The 27,122-nt window shown below is 42.2% G+C and overlaps 1 protein-coding gene across 2 annotated transcripts in view; it reads left to right on the top strand.

Annotated features, from left to right (window-relative positions):
- Window positions 1–27,122, top strand: part of LOC110532724 (attractin-like protein 1) — a 323,112-nt gene that overhangs the window by 138,630 nt on the left and 157,360 nt on the right. For both annotated transcript variants that reach the window (XM_036986147.1, XM_036986138.1), the window contains 4 exons: window positions 10,779–10,831; window positions 20,828–20,922; window positions 21,122–21,200; window positions 22,930–23,087. In XM_036986147.1, coding sequence (XP_036842042.1) covers window positions 10,779–10,831; window positions 20,828–20,922; window positions 21,122–21,200; window positions 22,930–23,087 — 385 coding nt within the window. The remainder of the gene's footprint in view (window positions 1–10,778; window positions 10,832–20,827; window positions 20,923–21,121; window positions 21,201–22,929; window positions 23,088–27,122) is intronic.

Here is a 27,122-nt window from a genome sequence, read left to right as displayed (position 1 = left end):
GTCAAGACCGTTGATAATGTGTTTAGCTTGTGAGACCTCTTGGAAATGAATCTTAAACATCAAAGCTTTATTAAAACATCAAGTTTGAGAGGAGCAAAAGTGAGCTGACATTCCCTTTTTATCTACAGTGCATTCGGGAAGTATTTAGACCCCTTGACATTTTCCACATGTTGTTACGTTACAGCCTTATTCTAAAATGTATTACATTTATTTTTTTTCTCATCAATCTACACACAATACCCCATAATGACAAAGCAAAAATATGTTTTTTTGAAATCTTTGCTAATTTATTAAAAATAAGCAACTGAAATATCACATTTATATTAGTATTCAGACCCTTTACTCTGAAGCACTTTTGGCAGCGGGTACAGCCTTGAGTCTTCTTGGGTATGACGCTGCAAGCTTGGCACACCTGTATTTGGGAAGTTTCTCCCATTCTTATCTGCAGATCCTCTCAAGCGCTGTCAGGTTGGATGGGGAGCGTTGCTGCACAGCTATTTTCAACTCTCTCCAGAGATGTTCGATCGGGTTCAAGTCCGGGCTCTGGCTGGGACACTCAAGGACATTCAAAGACTTGCCCTGAAGCCACTCCTGCGTTGTCTTGGCTGTGTGCTTAGGGTTGTTGTCCTGTTGGAAGGTGAATCTTCACCCCAGTCTGAGGTTCTGAGCACTTTGGACCAGGTTTTCATCAAGGATCTATGTTTGGACCAAATCGAGGCTAGTCCACGAAAAGACCACATACTCTTTCTACCATATCCTATATCTGCTACATGATTTATGATTATTTCTTTGACTGAATGTTCTAAAGCCTTTATTGCAGCAAAGCAAATATTAAAAACAGACAAATTTGTGAAATTGTTTACTTGACATGTTGCTGCGTGAGATTTGGTGCTTACGGAATCGGTATGCTATTAAACAAACACTCAAACAGGCAATCGAAGCAGGATCTGAGTTTGTTTATGTAGAAATATTGATGATTTATAAAGCCAAGCACATTTAACAGTTAAGCTATTGATTATAGATCTAATTAAGTTTGGGTTCTCTCTCCTCACTTTTTTTTTACAATAAGCCAAGGGCTATTTTCTCATCTCCTCATTCTGCTGCTGCCTCCGGCATTGTTCTCAACACCAATATGCTGGTTAACTTTGCTATTATGCACATAATCTGAGAAACATAATCTGGGAAAAGGCGCCAATTCCTGCTCGACTAAAGAGACCTCGGTCGACCAACAGCCTATTGACCAAACAATCGACTAGTCAACTAAATGGGGTCAGCCCTAACCTACACACAATACCGCCCTAACCTACACACAATACCGCCCTGACCTACACACAATACCGCCCTGACCTACACACAATACCGCCCTGACCTACACACAATACCGCCCTGACCTACACACAATACCGCCCTGACCTACACACAATACCGCCCTGACCTACACACAACAAGGCCCTGACCTACACACAATACCGCCCTGACCTACACACAATACCGCCCTGACCTACACACAATACCGCCCTGACCTACACACAATACCGCCCTGACCTACACACAATACCGCCCTGACCTACACACAATACCGCCCTGACCTACACACAATACCGCCCTGACCAACACACAATACCGCCCTGACCTACACACAATACCGCCCTAACCTACACACAATACCGCCCTAACCTACACACAATACCGCCCTAACCTACACACAATACCGCCCTGACCTACACACAATACCGCCCTGACCTACACACAATAAGTGAAAACAAATTAAGAACAGAAATACCTTTTTTTACACAAGTATTCAGAGCCTTTGCTATGAGACTCAAAGTTGCGGTCAGGTGCATCCTGTTTTCATTGATCATTCTTGAGGTGTTTCTACAATTTGATTGGAGTCCTGTGGTAAATCTAATTGATTGGCCATGATTTGGAAAGGCAAACACCTGTCTATATATGGTCCCACACTATAGGAAAGATTGTTTGGTATGGTTTAGAAACCTGGGAACCAAGCTGGAGATATCACTGTGGCCCTATCACTTGGACATGTATCTTCACGCCTAGAATAAAAACCTCCAGGCTTTTGTCATAATTTTCAATTTATTGGGAAAAAATGCAGAATTATGTGACATGGGGAAGTTTGGAAAAAAAACGAATCCCGTCCGAATCATTCTATGGAATAACTGACATTCTGGAGGAATAATTACAACCATCAGACAAGCTCAGTGAATATAGTTGATTTGATTAAACACATAGGATGTGTCAATATATATGGAGAAAAAAAATGGTAATTTAAAAATGTCAACCAATCGATTGGTTGAAAGAACAGACAACTCTTGGTGAACCGAGATCTTTTTTAGTCAGGGACAGCCATAGTGTAGATTTATAAAGGGAAAAAAATGTTGAATCCATTTTAGAATAAGGCTGTAACGTAACAAAATGTGGACAGAGTGAAGGGGTCTGAATACTTTCGAATGCACTGTAGGTATGTATGCTGTTTCTGTTACAAGCATTTCACTACACCCGCAATAACATCTGCTTAACACGTGTATGTGACCAATATTGATTTTATAAAAATGTATTGTAGGCAGGCCTACATTATTTTAGCCATGCTTTGGATGTGTGTAAAACCTCCTCCATGATGTAGCCCACGTGTCCATACCCATCATGATACAAGAGAACCTTGTATTTAGAAGTTATTTTCCTCAAACAATTGTTTGTTTTTTCTGTTTCATATTTTTAAATCCCAAGCCTCAAAACTTGAGACATCTGTTGCCTTGTGACAAAACTGCACATTTTGTCCCCAGGACAAGGTGCACCTGTGTAATGATCATGCTGTTTAGTCAGCTTCTTGATATGCCACACCTGTCAGGTGGATGGAATATCTTGGCAAAGGATAAATGCTCACTAACAGGGATATAAAACATTTGTCCACAACATTTGAGAGAAATAACCTTTTTGTGGTTATAGAACATTTCTGGGATATTTTGTTTCAGCACATGAAACATGGGATCAACACTTTACATTGTGTTTATATGTTTGTTCAGTGTAGGTACTGTACATTAAGTGCTTTCATTTCTAAACGGTTAAACAGATACTGTATGTATAAAAATACACTCAAATAAAAGGTGACATTCTCTACTGTCACCTCATATGAAACATTTCATCTCAAATCCAAAATGCTGGAGTATAGGGCCAAATTAACTGTCCAAATACATAAGAAGGAGAGTGTAAATATAATTAATTGTGTCCTTCCTTCATTTCCACTTGCAAGATGAAAAAGAGAGAAAAAAGGACCCATGCAGGTCCACTCGCACACATTACTCTATCTCTCTCTCTCTCTCTGTCTCTCTGTGTCTCTCTCTCTGTGTCTCTGTCTCTCTCTCTCTGTCTCTCTGTCTCTCTCGCTCTGTCTCTGTCTCTCTCGCTCTGTCTCTGTCTCTCTATCTGTCTCTGTCTCTCTCTGTCTCTCTCTGTCTCTCTCTCTCTGTCTCTCTCTCTGTCTCTCTCTCTGTGTCTCTCTCTGTCTCTCTCTCTCTCTCGCCGTGTCTCTCTCTGTCTCTCTCTCTCTCTCTCTGTGTCTCTCTCTCTCTGTGTGTCTCTCTCTGTGTCTCACTCTCTGTCTCACTCTCTGTCTCACAAACAGACTGTTGTGCTGTATTTTGTCTCTGCACGATTGCCAGGAGCTGGGCACATGGTGTGAGGCGGGACGCATGATTGGTTTCCAGTCACACGTAGAGCAGGGGAATAAGGTATGAAGCCTGATGCTGTGTGTGTGGGTTCAGTGGTCAGTGTCCAGGTTGGGAGGTCATGGGGTGAGGTTAGTGGGTTATGTAGTTACTGTAGGGTCATTGTAGTGGCAGGGGAGGGCTGTGGATCTAGGCCACACAGCCAAATTGGAACAAGAAGGAAAGAAATCCAATTCATATTCTTATCTCAACACCTGTCACACAGCAAGATACTTTTCAACCTCTGGAGTGCTTCCCTGTTTTCAATTTCAGTGTGTGTGCGTGCTTGCATGTGCAGATATGTATGTGTGTGTGTAATGGTTTCCGTTAAGAAAGTGTGGCGCCAGACATTTGACCGGCAGCATTTTAATTTACCGGAAGTGTAAGAAATTTACTGGGACCATATGCATTGTGTGTCCACCCACTGTTCTCAGAATGACAGAAATACCATTCAGCTTAAGGTAATTCATCTTAACAGAACATGCAACTCTGATGCCGCAGCATGCGATTTGAAGATTAAAATCATTCAGAATAGGCTACTACACCAGAAAGCATGATTTGGCCACAGAGGATCATTAGCTTCTTAAGAAAAAAAATGGTGGATCGTTTTAAATCGCATTGCCTAGGTTACAGTCGGAAGGGCCCGTAATTTTGGGCAGAGCGCGCAGAAAATACCAAGTAGATGATTGAGTTGCGACTGTCAGTGAAAAGCAGAGAGACCCAGCCAGGCAAACCGCAATATTTAAAAATTCAATAGCGGAAAAAAAGTTTGGAAAACTAACGACCATTGCTGTAAAGCGAAGACAATGAAAAGACTCCAATCTGTCTTACTTCTCAAAATTCTGAACTTAATTGATTGGAAAGTATTGGCACCAGCGGAGAACTTCGACCATATCCCCGTTGCGTGTGCATATTCACGGTCTTTATCATTAGGTCACTGCCACTTTGTTTGTTTTTGGACAATAATTTCCCCCTCCAGGTTAGATGTATTTGTCTCCCCTTTTTCGTAGGCCGATGATATGAATCAGACAGCGTTGTTTTTATTGATCAGTTTGTCGGTGTCAGCAGAGTAGGCTACCCTGTCATTTTTGTCATAGATGAAAAAATATTCAGCTAATGTCTCAGAATAAAGTGTAGTAGAATTGCATGAAATGTGTCTAATAAAGGCCACATTTTCCTGTGCAAAGAAAGGAGAAGAAATGTAGGTTTTTTGATCTGATGCCAAGGTTACTCTAAACCACTACGTGGTGCAGTCTTTTTTGAGAACAGTGATTGTATAACGCAATCTGAAAGTATTCAGACCCCTTTGACTTTTTCCACATTTTGTTACGTTACAGCCTTATTCTAAAATGTATAAAAATAAAACACAAATCTTATTAATCCACACACACTACCTAATAATGAAAAAGCGAAAACAAGTTTTTAGAAATGTTTGTAAATGTATTAAAAATAAGAAACATACCTTAGTTACATAAGTTTACATAAACTCTCCTTCCAGACTCATATCAAACATCTCCAATCTAAAATCAAATCTAGAGTCGGTTTTCTATTCCGCAACAAAGCCTTCTTCACTCACGCCGCCAAACTTACCCTAGTAAAACTGACTATCCTACCGATCCTCGACTTCGGCGATGTCATCTACAAAATTGCTTCCAACACTCTACTCAGCAAACTGGATGCAGTTTATCACAGTGCCATCCGTTTTGACCTGTATGCTCTAGTCGGCTGGCCCTCACTACATATTCGTCGCCAGACTCACTGGCTCCAGGTCATCTACAAGTCCATGCTAGGTAAAGCTCCGCCTTATCTCAGTTCACTGGTCACGATGGCAACACCCACCCGTAACACGCGCTCCAGCAGGTGTATCTCACTGATCATCCCTAAAGCCAACACCTCATTTGGCCGCCTTTCGTTCCAGTTCTCTGCTGCCTGTGACTGGAACGAATTGCAAAAATCGCTGAAGTTGGAGACTTTTATCTCCCTCACCAACTTCAAACATCTGCTATCTGAGCAGCTAACCGATCGCTGCAGCTGTACATAGACTATCGGTAAATAGCCCACCCATTTTTACCTACCTCATCCCCATACTGTTTTTATTTATTTACTTTTGCACACCAATATCTCTACCTGTACATGACCATCTGATCATTTATCACTCCAGTGTTAATCTGCAAAATTGTAATTATTCGCCTACCTCCTCATGCCTTTTGCACACAATGTATATAGACTCTCCTTTTTTTCTACTGTGTTATTGACTTGTTAATTGTTTACTCCATGTGTAACTCTGTGTTGTCTGTTCACACTGCTATGCTTTATCTTGGCCAGGTCGCAGTTGTAAATGAGAACTTGTTCTCAACTAGCCTACCTGGTTAAATAAAGGTGAAATAAAAATAAAATAAATTTAAAAAGTACCCTTTGCTATGAGACTCGAAATTGAGATCTGATGCTTCCTGTTTCCATTGATCATCCTTCAGCTGTTTCTACAAATTGTTTGGAGTCTACTTGTGGTAAATTCAACTCATTGGACATTATTTGGGAAGGCACACATCTGTTTATATAAGGTCTCACAGTTGACAGTGCATGTCAGAGCAAAAACCAAGCAGACCATGAGAAACAAGATTCTCTGGTCTGATGAAACCAAGATTGAACACTTTGGCCTGAATGACAAGTGTCACGTCTGGAGGAAACCTGGCACAGTCTCTACGGTGAAGCATGGTGGTGGCAGCCTCATGCTGTGGGGATGTTTTTCAGCGTTAGGGACTGGGAGACTCGTCAGGATCGAGGGAATTATAAACGGAGCAAAGTACAGAGAGATCCTTGATGAAAACTTGCTCCAGAGCGCTCAGCGCTGGAGAGAGCTGAAAATAGCTGTGCAGCGACGCTCTCCATACAACCTGACAGAGCTTGAGAGGATCTGCAGAGAAGAGTGGGAGAAACTCACCAAATATAGGTGTGCCAAGCTTGAAGCGTCATACCCAAGAAGACTTGAGGCTGTAATCGCTGCCAAAGGTGCTTCAACAAAAAAGGGGCAGTAAAGGGTCTGAATACTTATGTAAATGCGATATTCCAATTTGCAAAATAAATACAGTTTTTTCTTTGTAATTATGGGGTATTGTGTGTAGATTGATGAGGGGGAAATAACAATTGAATCCATTTTTAATAAGGCTGTAAAATGTGGAAAAAGTCCAGGGGTCTGAATACTTTCCGAATGCACTGTATATACAAAAGTATGTGGAACCCCTAAACCCCTAATTCGGCTATTTCAGCCACACCCATTCCTGACAGGTGTATAAAATCGAGCACACAGCCATGCAATCTCTATATTGGCAGTAGAATGGCTTTACTGAAGAGCTCAGTGACTTTCAACGTGGCACCGTCATAAGATGCCACCTTTCCAACAAGTCAGTTCGTTAAATTTCTGCCCTGCTAGAGCTTCTATGATCAACAGTAAGTGCTGTCATTGGCTAGGAGCAGCAACGGCTCAGCCGCAAAGTGGTAGGCCACACAAGCTCACAGAATGGGACCGGCGAGTGCTAAGCATGAAGCACGTAAAAATTGTTTGTCCTATGTTGCAACACTCACTACCAAGTTCCAAACTGTCTCTGGATGCAACGTCAGCACAATAACTGTTTGTCGGGAGCTTCATGAAAAGTGTTTCCATGGCCGAGCAGCCGCGGCAGGTAACCTAGTGGTTAGAGCGTTGGGCCAGTAACCGAAAGGTTGGTGGATCGAGTCCCCGAGCTGACAAGTGAACTTGGCTAGGCTTTTTTGAAGCAAGATAAGACATGGCTCATATGTAGAAAAAAGTTCAGGTTTCAAATAATGAAGTATATGTTTTCAAAATGCATACTGCCTCCGGCTCATTGCAAAGTGGTGTGTGACACGCTGAAGCCTGCCTAGTTGCCTATGCACATGAATGGCGAATGGGAAGCTCGCTTCAATTACCAGTTGAGAAATAAAAATAGTAGCTCTTTATAATTGTGGCATCAAAACAGTTTTTTACACCCGATTGCCTTCAGAAATGTTGTGCAATGATTAGGCTTATTAAAGCACGTTTCACTCCAGCAGCAATAAACAGCTGTTTGAGCAGAATCAGCAGCTCTCACGCTACATCCACTGGTATTTAAAATACATTATTTCGCAATGTCATTTTTTGATGTTGCCAGCTTGATCACATGATAGCTCACATTCTGTTTCACTTTGAAACGAGTGTATTTTTTAACCTTTATTTAACTAGGCAAGTCAGTTAAGAACAAATTCTTATTTTCAATGACTGCATAGGAACAGTGGGTTAACTGCCTTGTTCAGGGGCAGAACGACAGATGTTTACCTTGTCAGCTCTGGGGATTAGATCTAGCAACCTTTCAATTACTAGTCCAACGCTCTAACCACTAGGCTACCTGCTGTCCCTTGTTGGTTTGCTTGTTTTGATTACTGATCAAATACTCTGAGTGTGTGTGAGAGTGTGTTCGTACTGTATGTGTCTATGCACAAGTGTGAAATCAAAGGTATGTTAAAAATGGAAAGAAAATAGCACAGCCAACACAGTTTGGTTCAGCATGGTAGTGAGAAAAGGGTTTGGAGTGGCCTCATTGCTGGGTATTTTGGGTCCTTGTGAATATAAACCATATTTATTTTGACAGTGAAGCAAAAAAATTGTCAATTTGGCCCCATACTCCAGCATTTTGGATTTGAGATTTTTAGGAGCCTCTTAGGAGGCTGTGTCTAATTAATATCATACAGACGGACTCAGCAGCCTCCCCTTCCTTTCCATCTTCCCCTTCACAACTAAGCTCTATGCATGTTCCCCTTGAACCCAGGACCCAAAGGAGAGGAAGTAAACAGACTCCGTTTCAGAGGTTTATTTTGGCACTTCTGCCGCCACCCTGCCTGGCACGCTGTGTGGCCCAGTGGGGTCATGGCATAGGTGGGTCCGTGTGTGTGAGTGAGACGGGAAGTTGGCTTTTTAAATCTCCCAGCTCAGCATTTACCTCAGCATGTTCCTCCTGTTACTGACAGCAGCTGCTGCACTAACAGACGCATCATAGAGACTGTCTCTGTGTGTGTGTGTGTGTGTGTGTGTGTGTGTGTCACACGAAAACGCAAACGCCCACAGCGACCTTTAATCTCCAACCTTCCGCCCTCTGTTACGGCTCACAAAGAAAGCCATGCTGAGGGTCCACTGGCACACAGTGTGTCTGAGTTTGACTGTGGCCGAGACTGTGGCAGCTTAATAGCAGATGAAGTGTTCCTAAGGACAGTGGTGCTTTTCTCTCTGAGTGAGAGGCAGCCAGACAGACAGCAGAGAGACTGGTGGAAGGAGGCCAGGGTGGTCCTCCATCTTGGCACCATTACCACAGGATAAGCTGCTTAATCAGACAGCCCCAAGATGAGTGTCGTGTTTAAGTGTTAGTGTTCTCTGGGGAGACGGAGAGTGGGGCCCCTTTTAAAGTCCCCTTGTTGCATCTTAACACTACTGTCATGTTCCTAAGATTTACTGAGGACAAAGATAATTGTTTGAAAAATATTTTTGTCTTGACCTTGCCTTTGTGTAAGTGGAATACAATTGGTTTCAAACTCTTATACTCACAAGGCCTTATAACTCTGCTGTGGCCTCTGTGTTCAAATTGAAGTTCTCTTGAGCTGTTTTGTGGGGTTGTTTTTCACAGTGCCTTCTATAAGAACCGTACATAATGAATTAAGCTCTGTCTTTGGCTATGAAATATTAATTACTGCTACTTTATGACCCTCCTAACAAGGGTTGTCCAGCCACTGAATGGAATCCAGGTCTTGTTATGTATAAGCACAGGGAAGTGACCGTTGCCTACATTATTTATCTTTATAAACTGGTTGGTTCGAGCCCTGAATACTGATTGATTGACAGCCGTGGTATATCAGACCGTATACCATGAGTATGACAAAACATAATTTTTTTAAATTACACTGGTAACCAGTTTATAATAGCAATAAGGCACCTCGGGTGTTTGTGGTATATGGCCAATATACCACGGCTAAGGGCTGTATCCAGGCACTCTGCGTTGTGTCGTGCGTACGAACAGCCCTTAGCCGTGTTATGTTGGCCATATACCGCACCCCCCCGGGCCTTATTGCTTAAGTAACCACTGCCTGACTAGCTTTGCAAACAGAGCCATTACATCTGAATCCATTTATTGACTCAAGGGGCAGATTTGACAATGTATCATATGTGTTTAGATAGGCTTGTCAAAGTGGTGGAGTATGTATTTACAAAGCAATGGTTTTACGCGCTCTTGCCCTTTCCAAGGTACCTCCCTGGGTTTTGTAGAAGTTGGGTTATGGCAATAAACATGGGTGTTTGGACTGCAGTAATGACCCCTGGCTCATAAACCAAGCCAGATGATCAAATGCCACCTACCACAATCACCCTCATGCATATGGTACTCCGACTCCCCATAGTCTGCCCTCAGTTCCCTGCCTGCTTTTTCAGAACATTGTCTTTGTAGTGGTTGCCTTGACAAACAGGGTCAAATGAAGGATTTGTTGAGTTTTACACACACCTGACTGGGGTTGCTAAAGACCACTTGTGACATGGATCATATTTTTCAAGCCTCTATTAGGTCCTAGCTGCCCTCTCCCTTCTTTTAGTAGCATTCAAGTTGTTCTGGGCTGTCTGTAGCTTACTAAATCCCCTGCTGCCCAGTACACAGACAGACACATGGCTCCTGCCCCGGAGCAGAACAGAGAGGTATCGTCAGACAGGGCTGTCAGGGGAAATCACCTCATCATAACCAGGGAAAGGACAGCACCTGAAGCAGCACACAGCAGTGTCACCTCAGATAGCACCTCTACAAGCGACTTCTCAGGACACTCCTCCCTGGCCCAAAATAACCCTCAGGGATGATGTTATTAACAGTCTGTGATAGGACTGTGATGTCTTTGGCAAAGTGACATATCTCTTGTTAAGCTCATTGTTTTCTGTCTTCCATTCTTCTCTCTCTCCCCTCTCTTACTTCCCCCTCTCTCTCTCTCCCCCCTCTCTGTTACTCCCCCCTTTCTCTTTCTCTCCCATTGTTGCAGTTGCGACTCCGAGAACCGTTACCTTGGCAACCCCCTCAGAGGAACGTGTTACTGTAAGTACCCCACCTCTGTAGCCCCACCTGAGTCTCTATTGTATTTTCGTCCTCCAGATCTTGCCGTGGTCCTATTTTTTTCCTTTCATTTTTTACACACACACACACACACACACACACACACACACACACACACACACACACAGGCGCGCACGCACCTGGTCAGTTGCAGTATCTCACACAACTGCACATCTCTGTGACCTTTGCCCTGCACTGAGGGTGGGCTAAGCAGATGGTAGCATTTACTCTGTGGCAGGCGTATGGCAGTAATCAACTGCAGCTTTGTCTGGCTCTAAACTTGATTTTACAGATTTGTAGCTGGAGATGGTAGCAGGGTTTAGAGGGACTTCTGTCTCCAGATGTCAATGTCAGACCACTGGCCTCATATTGATTTGAATCATTTGCAGCACATTTGTGGTTTTTCAAGTTAAAGTACACAGGGGGAATGTTTTACTGAAAACAGATTCTCGCTGACATCATCCGGTAGAAGTTGGTACACTAACCACGGTTGTAAGTGTTGCTGTTTAGGAACAAAGTTCAAGTACTGTCACTTCCAATAGTAATCCAGTTGAGTTTAGTCATGAATTAGTTTAGTTCTGAGAGAGATAGTAATCCAGTTTAGTGTAGTCATGAATTAGTGTAATTCTATATGAGAGATAGTAATCCAGTTTAGTGTAGTCATTAATTAGTGTAATTCTATGAGAGATAGTAATCCAGTTTAGTGTAGTCATTAATTAGTGTAATTCTATGAGAGATAGTAATCCAGTTTAGTGTAGTCATTAATTAGTGTAATTCTATATGAGAGATAGTAATCCAGTTTAGTGTAGTCATGAATTAGTGTAATTCTATATGAGAGATAGTAATCCAGTTTAGTGTAGTCATTAATTAGTGCAATTCTATGAGAGATAGTAATCCAGTTTAGTGTAGTCATGAATTAGTGTAGTTATATATGAGAGATAGTAATCCAGTTTAGAGTAGTCATGAATTAGTGTAGTTCTATAAGAGAGAGAGAGTAATCCATTTGAGTGTAGTCATGAGTTAGTGTAGTTCTATGAGAGAGGTTGTCAATTGCAACTTTGATGTTAGTGGTCAGAGTTGCTTAGGTCAGGAAGCTTTACTTTTTTAAGCTTTACTTTCACTTACCTAGTTTAAAACTACCACCACAAATTGCATGTATTTGAAACATTCATTTCAATAGTTGATATTCAGTATTGCTTTATCTTTATATTGTCAGATTCTAACCAGCTCTAGAAAGGTTAAATACATGTGCCTGCATCAATCACAGTAACACCCTCTGTCTCCTGTTATTCATGAGAGATTGTGTCTGTTCAGCTGACTGGCATGAGGCATCATGTCTAAGTGAGGAGGGCACTAGATGGCATCCTCGCTGTGCAGTGTACCCACACTTACCAGGGGGACGTGGGTCCGGAATTCACTTCCATCACTATGGTCACCTCGAGAGCTGTCTATCTGTGTAACTCTGTTTGGCTACAGACGGTGTCTCCTGAGGGACATGCCGTATCCTGATCATTCCACTGCGTCGGTTGAGAGGGTTCAAAGTCATTATGAGCTTGTCCATTTGCTCCCTAACACAGCCAAGGGTGCACACAAATACTCAATGTTACATTAGAAAGACATTTGTTTCCTGTGTCCCTTCATCAAACCTTGTTATATCAAACAGAACAGTGGCTGTAAATCATCTATTAGCATGCCATTCAAATGAGAAAACGACCGATAATCGGCCAAGCTGGTATAGTGACCTTTTCTAGTCTATCGGCTACCGGCCCTTCTCTATCGGCTTCACCGATTAGTCCCGCTACACGGCAAGGCTGCTACTATGCCGCTCACCGCTTGAGCCACGAGCACTGCACAATGCCAAAGAATATCTAGCTGGGAAAATCAGCAGCAACAAGCTCGCTCATTCTCCAACAGAATGGTGCAGTATTGAGAAAAGGACGAATTGACAAAGTGACAAATCAACCTCCTGTCACAAATATTAATTTAATAATAAGGCTTTTAGGTCAAACGGATTTAAGTTTGCCTGCATTAAAGTCTCGGGCCACTAGGAGCGCCGCTTTTGGATGAGCATTTCTTGTTTGCTTATGGCCTTATAGAGTTGGTTGAGTGCGGTCATAGTGCCAGCATCGGTTTGTGGTGGTAAGTAGACGGCTACGAATAATATAGATGAGAACTCTCTTGGTAGATAGTGTGGTCTGTAGCTTATCATGAGGTATTCTACCTCAGGCGAGCAATACCTCGAGACTTCTTTAATATTAGACATCGTTTACCAGCAGTTATTGACAAGTAGACACACATCTCCACCCCTCATCTTACCAGACGTAGCTGCTCTGTCCTGCCGATGCACGGAGAAGCCAGCCAGCTCTATTTGAAATCTTTGGTTGTTTAGTACATGGCCTTACATGTGAATCCTTAAAGAGCTGGATGGGGCTAAAGCTTAAGAGGGTGTGAATGATGCTGTGAATGATGCTGTTTGGTTGTAGACAAAGAAGATCTCTCCACTAGGTGTACCAAAACATTCAAACATTTCTCAAAAGTGAGGTTACAACATTCAAAACAGAATTACTTTCCCATTGTTCCTCAACTGTAGTGTATGATATACCATTTTCTAGCTCTGAGTCTCTACTTTTATCCAATGTAAAAAAACACAATTTCACAAATATCATCGCCATTGAGCTAGTTCTCATAGTAGCAGTAAACAGCACCAAGTGATATGAGAGATGTGAAAGGGAATGGAGTTACAGCCTCTCTCTATCCAATCGTAGCAGTAGGATCACGTTAAAACCCGCCCATTTCTTGACAGATAGCTGAACTATCCAAATGATTTGTTTTGAATTTCTTCCTGGCAGCTGAGTTTGTTTTTCCTCTTGATCACAAAAACCACAGATCTCAAACCAACAACAGTGTCTATATGATGTCCTTCCATACAGGCGTGACATGCTGGAGTGATGCTTCTATGCAAATGTTGTTGCTCAGTAGGCTAATATGTGCATTCACCTGTATTGTGAGTAGGCCTATGCCATCTTAATTTACCCAATTTATCAAAAGATTTACCATTCAAATAAAATTATTACCTTTATGTTATGTCCTTAGATTTGTAAAAACAGTCCAATTCATTTTGATAAAAAAAATAAAAAATATGCATTAATGTGTACATGGCTGATTCTGGGAAATGTTGTCTGAAAGATTCTCTAATTCAATGATATTGAATTATCAGCCTAAAATATCGGACATCGGCATACCTTGACCCCCAAAAATTGGCCCTAAAAATCCATGTCGATTGTTCTCTAATTCAGATTTCACAGTGGACATGGAGGATGAATCACAGCTGTATTTGACGTCTGTGAGAAGGCGTGACTGATTTTAATCCTAACAGGCAGAGTCATCAGCAAAGCTGTCGTTCACCTCATATGAGCAATTCGCTGTTGGCTGGGCTCCCCGCTTGTGCCATCAAACTCTTGCAACTTATCCAGAATGCTGCAGCCCACCTGTTGACCAACCTTCCTAAGTTCTCCCATGTCACCCCGCTCCTCTGCACACTCTACTGGCTTCGAGTCGAAGCTCGCATCCACTACAAGACCATTGTACCTGCCTACGAAGCAGCAGGAGGAACTGCCCATTCCTAGCTTCAGACTAACCCTACAACCCAACCTGAGCACTCCGTTCTGCCATCTCTGGTCTCTTGGCCATCCCACCCTTCCGAAAACGTCTGAAACCCTACCTCTTCAAAGAGTATCTTAAATAATCCTCAAATGCCTTTCGTGAACGAACACTCGCGCTTGATCTTTTTTTCCCTCGCACGAGTTGTGACATTTTAGATCTACATCTAATTACATCTTTGGTGCAGTTTTTCTCAAGGTCAGAAATGCACAACGTGTTGTCTTATGTAAACAAAGTGGGAGCTGCTGGTCAGGTCTGTTTCACTGTCTATACTATTGGATAAGAGAGCTATCACCTCAGCTGTTCACCCCAAATGGACATCATCAAATCAAAACCCAACCTTCATTTACCTGTTATGATGCACAGATTTTCCAAACTCTGTTTCAGACGAGACTGACTTTATGAACAAAATTATCCTTTTGACACTATCTAGTCAATTTTGACACTAGAATAACTGTTTCTGACTTGAATCGACACCACAAAGGTCATTTTCAAAGTGATTTGTTGCTTTTTAAAGGCAGTTACTCTTTTAAGGGTTATGTAGGATCAAATGTTTAGCCCCACTTAAATGCTACTTAGATGGATACCCAATGTCATAACCATGGCTTTGATGTATGCCCAATAGGTCATAGTCAATCAAGATTCAAAGCTTTTATCATGTTGTTTTGCTAAATCATGAGTCCAGCCCTGCCTTTCCTAGAAGCACTGCCAGTGCGGATTTGATGGACATGTAGGATATGCAGACGTGTGGGATGTGTAAGCTGGGATGTGAATGGGTAGGTTATAGAGACTAATTGTGCCAATTATGCCTAGTGAATCAGGGCGACTGAAGTGTAGCGCACACACCGCCCTCTCTTTGAGTGGATTGATGTTTACTTTGCAGGCTCATTACATGCTAATTATTTAACCATCCGCTAATGTCAGTTGTGACAAGGCAGAACTATCAAGCACAATGACACTAATAATGATAGTGACAGTAATGATGATGAGGCATTACATTTTATTAATGGAGATATTGCTACTGTACGCCTACTACTACTACTTCTACTAATACTTCTACAATTACTGTATGGCTTTACTATGTACTTATTCTACTACTACTACTACTACTACTACTACTACTACTAAGTAATTATACTAATGCTAATACTTCCTATCACTGGAGGCTGGTCTAGTTCATTGTGCTGTTGGAGGACCAGTACTGTGGTTCAACTCAGATGACTTCCTACCAGAATGTAATCATGGCTGGTTCTAATGAGGAAGCTGGTCGTCAGTAGCTGACCAGGCTGGTGTGGTAATGAGTTGCCCTCACAGTGGAGCAGTGTTAGCTACCAGGCCCTAATGAAGGAGCCACCAAGTGCGTCCCACCAGCCACACCACCTGCCATTACCAGCCTTTACCCTCAAGCCTCTTTTCATGAGAGGATCAGACACCCTGTACTGACACATAAACACTATCTGACCGGCACTCTGCACTGACGCGTAAACACTATCTGACCGGCACTCTGCACTGACGCATAAACACTATGTGACAGGCACTCTGCACTGACGCCTAAAGACTATCTGACCGGCACTCTGCCCAGACGCCTAACCAGTGTCAGATAGAGATATTCTCCCCAGACCCAAGCACAGAGGCTTCTCTGTGTTGATCGTCTCTACTTGCCAAATTAGACTGTGGTCTGTAGACTATGGTCTGTCCGACTGAGGGAACTATCGCCACGTGAACTAATCCTAGTCATTCTGAGCATACAACTTCTACAATAAATGTCTGAACATTATCAGTCAGGCAGTTGGCTCAGACAGCTGAGCGCTACCATCAGACAGCTGAGTGCTACCATCAGACAGCTGAGTGCTACCATCAGACAGCTGAGTAGTACCATCAGACGGCTGAGTAGTACCATCAGAAAGCTGAGTAGTACCATCAGACAGCTGAGTGCTACCATCAGACAGCTGAGTAGTACCATCAGACAGCTGAGTAGTACCATCAGACAGCTGAGTGCTACCATCAGACAGCTGAGTGCTACCATCAGACAGCTGAGTGCTACCATCAGACAGCTGAGTGCTACCATCAGACAGCTGAGTGCTACCATCAGACAGCTGAGTGCTACCATCAGACAGCTGAGTGCTACCATCAGACAGCTGAGTAGTACCATCAGACATCTGAGTAGTACCATCAGACATCTGAGTAGTACCATCAGACATCTGAGTAGTACCATCAGACAGCTGAGTACTATCATCAGACAACTGAGTAGTACCATCAGACAGCTGAGTAGTTCCATCAGACAGCTGAGTAGTTCCATCAGACAGCTGAGTGCTACCATCAGACAGCTGAGTAGTACCATCAGACAGCTGAGTAGTACCATCTGACAGCTGAGTAGTACCATCAGACAGCTGAGTGCTATCATCAGACAGCTGAGTAGTACCATCAGACAGCTGAGTAGTACCATCAGACAGCTGAGTAGTACCTTCAGACAGCTGAGTAGTACCATCAGACAGCTGAGTAGTACCATCAGACAGCTGAGTAGTACCATCAGACAGCTGAGTAGTACCATCAGACAGCTGAGTAGTACCATCAGACAGCTGAGTAGTACCATCAGACAGCTGAGTAGTACCATCAGACAGCTGAGTAGTACCATCAGACAACTGAGTAGTACCATCAGACAGCTGAGTAGTACCATCAGACAGCTGAGTAGTACCATCAGACATCTGAGTAGTACCATCAGACAGCTGAGTAGTACCATCAGACAGCTGAGTAGTACCATCAGACAGCTGAGTAGTACCATCAGAAGCCCTTATTCATAGCTATGCCTCCATCATGGGGTGGCAGGGTAGTCTAGTGGTTAGAGCGTTGGACGAGTAACCGGAAGGTTGCCAGTTCAAACCCCCGAGCTCACAAGGTACATCTGTCGTTCTGCCCCTGAACAGGCAGTTAACCCACTGTTCCTAGGGCGTCATTGAAAATAAGAATTTGTTCTTAACTGACTTGCCTAGTTAAATAAAAAATAAAAATCATTACAAGTGTCACTTTACCTGGAGGCCCAGAATAATCAAGGACACCACTTCTCCTGAGCCATTGTTCTGAAAGTGACGTCTCAATGGTGTCCTTTTTGAAAATTCCTTTTTCAGTGATTTTATATAATAATAATAATAATAATAATATATGCCATTTAGAAGGTGCTTTTATCCAAAGCGACGAACAGTCTTGCATGCTTACATTTTGTATGGGTGTACCCGGGAATCAAACCCACTCTCCTGGCACTGTAAACTCCACACTCTACTAACAGAGCCATACAGGACCATCTTGACCTTTTAAGAAAAGTATTTTAACTTAATTATATTGCTTATATTGCTTTACCCCTGTACTATCAGGCTGTACATTCTGTTGTTAGTCTTTGAAGAGTGTTTCTAATGCAAGGTAATGAATAGTAACAGGCCCTGGATGACATCTCCAAGTGGATCCTGTATAGCAGATGTTGAATGAGGCTTCATTCAACTCATTGGACAGTTCATATCATTGATTGCCCAGAGAGTGCACATACCTGGCTTCCTAGGTCTGATCAAAAGGCATGAAGCAGGCTTCTGAATATGAAATTACTTTACAGGTGAGATTTTGCACTTTTGAATTATTTTGTTTCAGACACTGAATAAAGTTACACATTATGCTAATGCCATGACTCATTTATGAAAACTTTTAAAACAGATGGATTTCCTTTTAGTCTTGTGCGGCTCATTTGAGGCTTACCTTGCTTTATTTAATTATCTTTGTAAGGTCAAATTTGTCCCCAACGAACATGTAATGTATGCATGTCGTTTAGATTATCCAAGGTAAATAGTTGTATTGTTTTGCTGATGTCAGTTTTAATTTGCACACTGAGCTTTTGCACCACAGTGGATAATATTATATCAGGCGTGAAATCGAACATATTGAAACGTGTAGAAAATGATTGTGCAATTTGACAAGTCTTCCACTTTTCATAATGTCATTAATTGTCTTCTGGATAACACACACTCTCTCATTACCACAGAAACAAGAGGGGTTGTTTGAGTGGGCACTGCATTGCTCCAAATAACATGAATACGCACAATACTGGCTCCAAACACCCCAGAAATTCTCTGCTTTTAATTTCCCTGGACTTCTGTGTCCCCTTTACAGAGCATGTGGAACTTTCTGAAGTTTACTGACGACCCTTATGGGATAAACAACACACAGCAACGTGTGTGCCCGGAGCGGGAGGGAGAGAGAGACACACACATCGGCTTTGATCTGATATCTGCTAATTCCGTGACGGCCAAACAAAACCAACTATTTGTCAAACATAATTTCCTTTCGTCTTGCTAAGGCTTAAAATATGTGTTCTGAAAGGATGTCAAATGAAGTCTTCTCTGAACTCTGCAGGAGTGTTTTATTGTCAAGTTAGAACGATGACAAACAGTTGTTTGTTCTCCTGGTGCGTGAACACATTCATGGCTGATTGAACATCAGTTCACAGAAGCCGTGAAATGGGGGAGTGAATGGCACAGTATGAGCTTCTGAGGCAGAGACGTGTGGTGTATTCAGCTGTCATTGACAAGTTATGAAGATGGCATTTCCTATTAGGGAGTGGGAATTGGTTGTGATGGCCAGTGTGTGTATAGCACAGGAGGCTGGTGAGGGGAGGATGGCTCATAATAATGACTGGAATGAAGTGAATGTAATGGTATCAAACACACAAGGAAACCATTCCATTTCAGCCATTGCTATGAGCCCATCCTCCCCAATTACGGTGCCACCAGCCGCCTGTGGTATATAGGCCTTGCTTTTACCCAGTCCACAAGGACTGTTTTCTAATGCTCCCTGACACTGAATTGATCAGTTCATAGCGTTGACTGCCCATAGAGTGCACATACCTGGCTTCCTAGGTCTGATCAAAAGGCATGAAGGAAACCTGCAGGCTCAGCAACCCCTTGAGGACCTGAGTTCAGTTGTGCACCCCCTGGTTGAACCTGAAATCCTCTAAAGAGTTAATAACAGTGATCTGAAGGGTTAACAGTGAAACGTCCTGCTGAGCATATTGACAATCCACTAGAGACCGTCTCTCACATGGCTCCTCCTAGACACTACCCTCCGAATCAAGGGCTTTCTTCTGAATGGAATCAGACAAGGTGACCTTTCTAGATTCCTGCCGAGGTACAGATGTTAAATGTTCCAAATCCCCGCATTACACCCCACTGTGACTCGTACTATGAGGCCCTGTCATTGAATAGGACAAAAGTTTATAAAAATAGAACTGGCATTGAATCCCAGTGAATATTTTCTATACTGAACAAAAATGTAAAAGCAAAATGTGTTGGTCCCAAGTGTTGATCCCACGTTTCATGAGCTGAATAAAATATCCCCAAAATATTCTATATGCACAAAAAGTTTATTTCTCTCAAATGTTGTTCACACATTTGTTTACATCCCTGTTAGTGAGCATTTATCCTTTGCCAAGATAGCCCATCCATCTGACAGGTGTGGCATATCAAGAAGCTGATTAAACAGCATGATCATTACACAGGTGCACCTTGTACTGGGGACAATAAAAGGCCACTCTAAAATGTGCAGTTTTGTCACACAACACAATGCCACAGATGTCTCAAGTTTTGAGCGAGTGTGCTTTTGGCATGCTGACTGGAGGAAGGTCCACCAGAGCTGTTCTCGGCGAATTTAATTTGAATTTCTCTACCATAAGCCACCTCTAACGTCGTTTTAGAGAATTTGGCAGTACGTCCAACCGGCCTCACAACCGCAGACCACGTGTATCCATGTCAGCCCAGGACCTCCACATCCGGCTTCTTCACCTGCAGGATTGTCTGACCAGCCACCTGGACAGCTGATGAAACTGAGGAGTATTTCTGTCTGTAATAAAGCCCTTTTGTGGAGAAAAACTTATTCTGATTGGCTGGGCCTTGCTCCCCAGTGGGTGGGCCTATGCCCTCCCAGGCCCACCCATGGCTGTGCCCCTGCCCAGTCATGTGTAATCCATAGATTAGGGCCTAATTAATTTATTCCAATTGACTGCCTTACATGAACTAAACCTAGTAAAATCATTGAAATTGTTGCATGTTACGTTTTATATTTTTGTTCAGTATATTAGTGGTACACCCATGTCATAGATCTTCCTCTACTCTTGTTTGCGCTGATTGCAATACTGCATTATTGATATGAAAATGAAGGCAGCCACATGCACTTGTGGTCTGTTTCTTGGGTGACTCTTCCGGCTGGGGTTCTTCAGACTGTGTGTCCCTGCACTTTAAGAAGATGGTCCCTGATCTGCTGTTTGTCTCTCTGTCCCTGCAGACAACCTGCTGATTGACTACCAGTTCACCTTCAGCCTTCTCCAGGAGGATGACCACCACTACACCGCCATCAACTTCATGGCCACTCCTGAACAGGTCAGTCACTACACAGAGGTGTCAGACACCATGGGCCCGAGGGACGGGTCTCATCTAGCCTTTCTGTTATGTATTTAATGCATCTAGTTTGCTGTGAAACAGAGAACCCACATTAGCATCATTCCAAGTCATTCCAAACCATCATAGTGTTGGTTTGGAATACGTGTGTTTGACCTCCTTTTGTGTTAATATTTTACAGAGCAACAAGAACCTGGACATGTCCATCAATGCGTCCAACAACTTCAACCTCAACATCACCTGGTCTATTGGATCAACAGGTAGCTTGTCTTGTTAGATTGTCATTTGCCATAGAGTGGATCAATATGTGCCATAGTGACTGTTTATTTGACAACATGTTGAGGGCTTTCCCTCTCATTTGATCCTATTGTCCACCTTTGCTACACTTACAACGGTCTACGGCAGATATCCCCCACTCAGCGTCAGACAGCGTACATCCCCTGCGCTACAGAATCCAATGTAGGACGTTATTCACCTAGGATGGGAAAGAAACTCATATAATCTCTCTTTGTCATCTTTTCCAGAGGGATTGGTACTTTTGTTGTTCTGGTCTGTGTCCCTCATTAGACAAGAATGTCTGTAGGGGAATGCCCCTCTTGACAAATGTAGGGGAGATAGTTTTTAATTATAGCATTGGTGTTTTTGTGTGATTTCAATTAAGATACAACTTTGCCCAGTCTGTACCGGGCCCAGATTTGTGTTTTTTTTAACTTGATTTGAGAGGAAACTTCAGGGCTTGAATATATGTGCAGAGCAATTAGAGGGAGTGTGTTATGTCACTGATAAATTGGTTGGGGTCATCTTTTATTAAAGCTGTCCCAAAGTCTGGCCTGTTAATGCAGTATTCTTGATAACGTCTTCATTTTGGACCACTTAAAATATAAATGCATGTCTGTTTTTTTTAAGAAAGTACATTTCCACTCTCCTTATATATTTTCAAGCTTCTTTTGGACAGTTCAAAAATGACAAGGGGATACGTAGTTGAAGATGGGAGAAAGTTGGAAGGGTCCACTCAGGGAGCCATAGTTCTACCACAAAATGTACATGCATCTACAGTATAATGTATGCTCTGAAACTGTCATTGTACTGGACTCACTCTAGACTCACTATAATTGTGAATGCCAGTGGTGGGTAAAGTACTCAATTTCACATAATCTGTTTTCGAAAACACCACTAGCCTGGCTAATCTGTATTCTCAAACGTCACCAGCCTGGCTAATCTGTATTCTAAAACGTCACCAGCCTGGCTAATCTGTATTCTAAAACGCCACTAGCCTGGCTAATCTGTTTTCTAAAACGCCACTAGCCTGGCTAATCTGTATTCTAAAACGTCACCAGCCTGGCTAATCTGTATTCTAAAACGTCACCAGCCTGGCTAATCTGTATTCTAAAACGTCACCAGCCTGGCTAATCTGTATTCTAAAACGTCACCAGCCTGGCTAATCTGTATTCTAAAACGTCACCAGCCCGGCTAATCTGTATTCTAAAACGTCACCAGCCTGGCTAATCTGTATTCTAAAACGTCACCAGCCTGGCTAATCTGTATTCTAAAACGCCACTAGCCTGGCTAATCTGTATTCTCAAACGCCACCAGCCTGGCTAATCTGTATTCTAAAACGTCACCAGCCTGGCTAATCTGTATTCTAAAACGCCACTAGCCTGGCTAATCTGTATTCTCAAACGCCACCAGCCTGGCTAATCTGTATTCTAAAACGTCACCAGCCTGGCTAATCTGTATTCTCAAACGTCACCAGCCTGGCTAATCTGTATTCTAAAACGTCACCAGCCTGGCTAATCTGTATTCTCTCTCGACTGTCATCATGAAACTCAGTTTTTGTTCGACTGGCACAACTGTCACAGCAGTACCTATCCCCAATCACACATACCAGTAGCTAGTACCTATATGTGCGATTTGACTATCACCAACTGTACTATCCTCTCAGTATCCTTCCTTTGACGTTTTACACTATGACCTACCTCTCACCCCCAGCTGGCACCATCTCTGGCGAGGAGGTGCCCATCGTGTCCAAGACCAATATCCAGGAACACAGAGACAGCTTCTCCTGTGAGAAGTTCAACTTCCGAGTCAACTCCAACATCACCTTCTATGTCTATGTCAGCAACTTCTCCTGGCCAATCAAGATCCAGGTAAGGTTCTGTCAGTAGTGATTTAACCAACCACAAATGAGGTATGAAAAAACAACAACATTTGTTTAACAACTTGAATGGGTTGTCAGAGGGTTACTGTTTCCAATGGGGTAATAGCCCTATGTCTTGAATGGGAATTATTTGGAATGCAATTTCTCCATGAACACAGTTGACTGTCTCTTGGTTCCATCGATATATTAAGTGATTGTACTTAATCAGATTGAATAGAACTGTAATAATGTGAACAACTGAAGGCCTTGCTGATTGCAGACACAGCAGGACCCTCATTATCCCTCTGTTCCTATAGCAATGGTTAAGCAACACAGAGGATACACTACCATTATAATGAGTTTGTATAATTCATTGTTGTTTTTCTTTTGGTAGAATGTTCCACTTTCTTGGAAGACAATTACAGGACCTTAGTATTCACACCCGTTGACTTTTTCCACATTTTGTTGTTACAGCCTGAATATAATATTTATTACATTTAGATTTTGTGTCACTGGCCTACCCCATAATGACAGTGGAATTATGTTTTTAGACATTTTTACAAATTAATAAACAATGAAAAGCTTGAGTCAAGAAGTATTCAACCCCTTCGTTATGGCAAGCCTAAATAAATGCAGGAGTAAAAATTTGCTTAACAAGTCACATAATTTGCATGGACTTTTAACATGATTTATGAATGACTTATGAATGACTATCTCATCTTTGTACACCACACATACAATTATCTGTAATGTCCCTCAGTCAAGCAATGAATTTCAAACACAGATTCAACCACAAAGACCAGGGATGTTTTCCAACGCCTCGCAAAGAAGGGCACCTAATGATAGATGGGTAAATAAAAAAAACAGACATTGAATATCCCTTTAAGCATGGTGAAGATATTAATTACACTTTGGATGGTGTGTCAATACACACAGTCACTACAAATGTACAGATGTCCTTCCTAACTCAGTTGCCGGAGAGGAAGGAAACCGCTCAGGGATTTCACCATGAGCTCAATGGTGACATTTAAACAGTTAGTTTAATGTCTGTGATAGGAGAAAACTGAGGATGGATCAACAACATTTGAGTTACTCCATAATACCAACCTAAATGACAGAGTGAACAGAAGGAAGCCTGTAGAGAATAAAATATTCCAAAACATGCATCCTGTTTGCAATAAGGCACAAAATACAAAGGTTCACCTATTCCTCGACTGAAGGAGGACAACCATCTCTGCAGCATTCCACCAATCAGGCTTTTTATGGTAGAGTGGCCAGACGGAAGCCACTCAGTAAAAGGAGCATGACAACCCACTTGGAGTTTGCCAAAAGGCACCTAAAGGACCATTATACCATAAGGAACAATATTCACTGTACAGAGAGATCCTTGATGAAAACCTGCTCCATAGCGCTTAGGACCTCAAATTGGGGGCGACGGTTCACTTTCCAACAGGACAACGACCTTAAGCAAACAGCGAAGACAACGCAGGGATGGCTTCAGGACAAGTCTCTGAATATCCTAGAGAGGCCCAGCCAGAGCCCGGATTTGAACCCAATCTAACATCTCTGGAGAAACCTGAAAATTGCTGTGCAGCGATGCTCCCCATCCAAGCTGAGCGAACTTGAGAGGATCTGCAGAGAAGAGTGGTAGAAACTCCCAAAATACAGATGTATAAGCTTGTAGCTTACTACTTATGTAAATGTAGTAGTATTTCAGTTTATTTAAAAAAATAAAAACATTTTTTTCTAAAAACCAGTTTTTGCTTTATCATTATGGGGTATTGTGTGTAGGTTGATGGAAAAAATATATATCCATTTTACAATAAGACTGTAACATAACAAAATGTGGAAAAAATCAAGGGGTCTGAATACTTTCCGAATGCACTATATGTACACAGTGAATAATTTCCCCCTCCAAAAATATATGTAAGGTTTTATTCTTCCTGCAATGGATTTGATCGGTTCATAGGAATGCTCAGAAACAATATCTCTTTTAAACAATATCTGTCTCTACAGAATATATAAATATGTTAAACGTCTCTAGAACTCTCGGTGTGTGTCTTTTTAAGGCATAAAACCTTGATAGAACGACATTGAGCATAAATTATAATGAAACGTGTTTGGCAAAAATATCATCTTTAATGATCCGTGAGTTTTGCAGTGTCACCATCAATTACTTAGGATTGCCTTAAAACTGAGACGGCCGTACAAAATATTCATGGTTTAATCTTATGAACCATAAAATTGAAGTAGACTTTGGCAGTGATATTTTAAGGTGACTGTCACACGCAATGTTGTGATTAAACGGACTGAAATCTGATTGAATGGACTGACTGCAAACAGCGTGCCTAGTTAATTGACACTGAGATCCACTCTAATAGTACTGAGCAAAAAGAAAGAAAGAAAGATGGTGGTACAGGAAATGCTAGACATATGTTGCAATGGGATATGTCAGAGGAGTAGAGCTACACATCTGGGACAGTTGCACACTCCGAAGCTCATACAGTATTTGGGATTCCTTTCTGGGTAAGGACTGGCACAATTACCATACAACCGCGTAACCGACGGTTATGGATGAATACAGTCATGAAAAGAAATAACCGTCATAACCCTTTTGCTATTCGGCCAATTACAGTTATTCCATGACCATCACAGCATAGCATCAGCTGGCCTTAGATGCAGCAATCAAACAGATTAACATTATTAGAGGAGAACCTCCAATATCAAATACAGGCAAGTTGAAGGTGCTCTGGTAGGATTCCAATATGAATGCAGTTGATTGCAGACTGTCCTGCGGCTTGTGTTTAGGTCATCCGTCCATCGATCGGGGCTCATATGTATTTCCCATTAATGCTGTTTTATCAGAGCACTATTTAGATGTGATGGTAACGTGAGACGTTAATTATCATGATGAGCCCTATCCCACAGAGGTATATAGAGCCGTCTCAGCCGCAACTCTGTCGTCAGTAACACGAGACCAGGCCCGGCCGTTCTATTGACCTCGGTGGCTTCCGATACAGACACGGTAATAATGTTTAGGAATTGCCCAGAGGATTCCTAATGACCAGTCTCAATCATGCTCTAAAGTTTGGTTTAGGATGTAATGTCTATACGATTTTTTTCAAATCTAGTGATGGCTCACTATCAGCATCTGTCCTTTCATCTGACTGAGTGACTTGTGTGTTGAGAAGAAACTCGTTGGATTTTAAATCCAGAACGAGATGCCGTTTTTCCAGGTTTCTGTAGCTATTGTTATGTAAATACTCTTTCAGACCAGTCATATTGTAAGCTTTATTCTGGGATGTGCAGGCCAGGTCAGTCTAGCTGTGTCCTCTTCAGAGTGTGTCAGATGGAGGCAGAGATGTGTTGCTCTGTGGCCTTGGCTTTCGGATGCTGACAAGAGAGAGATTACTATCACCACCAAGACTATGATTAGTATACATCATCCCTGTCCTCTCCTCCACTCTCTCTTTCACATCCATTCTAAAAGGTTTTTACTCAAAAAAAAATTCTCATTCACGGATACACACAGAATAACACCCTCTCTGAATTAAATGAACCCCTTTGAATTTCTATTTGTTTCCTGGACAAAAATAAGGGATTGAATATCGTCTATAGTTTCCAAATCTGGTCTGTGAGGTGTAGGGCTGTGGCAGTCATTGCATTTTGTCAGCCGGTAACTGTCATGCAAATAACTGCCGGTCTCACGGTAATCGACTGTTAATTAACAGAGACCCGTTTAGCATCTCCGGCTTCCACATGTAGCCTACAAGCCCCCGATACTGATCTTTGTAACATCTACTTTTTAGTCTAATAAATCCATTTAATATAGCCTACACCATCATAACAGATCCGTAAGTAGTCTATTTCAGAAAAACTGAAGAGTATATTTGGTGCAACTGATTATTAGAAAAAAGTTGCATGAAAGGCTTGTGCTCATCTCTGTTTCCTGCGCAGGCGGCACACACTTCATCAGTCTCTCATTCACAATTTGACAAGATAATATTCTCACCCATCAGACTATTGTCAATTCAATCAGAAAGTA

The sequence above is a fragment of the Oncorhynchus mykiss genome, chromosome 1 (genome assembly GCF_013265735.2).
Source record: "Oncorhynchus mykiss isolate Arlee chromosome 1, USDA_OmykA_1.1, whole genome shotgun sequence".
Lineage (NCBI taxonomy): Eukaryota > Metazoa > Chordata > Actinopteri > Salmoniformes > Salmonidae > Oncorhynchus > Oncorhynchus mykiss.
Note: the sequence above shows the minus strand (reverse complement) of the source record. Positions and strands in the feature narration are given on the sequence as shown.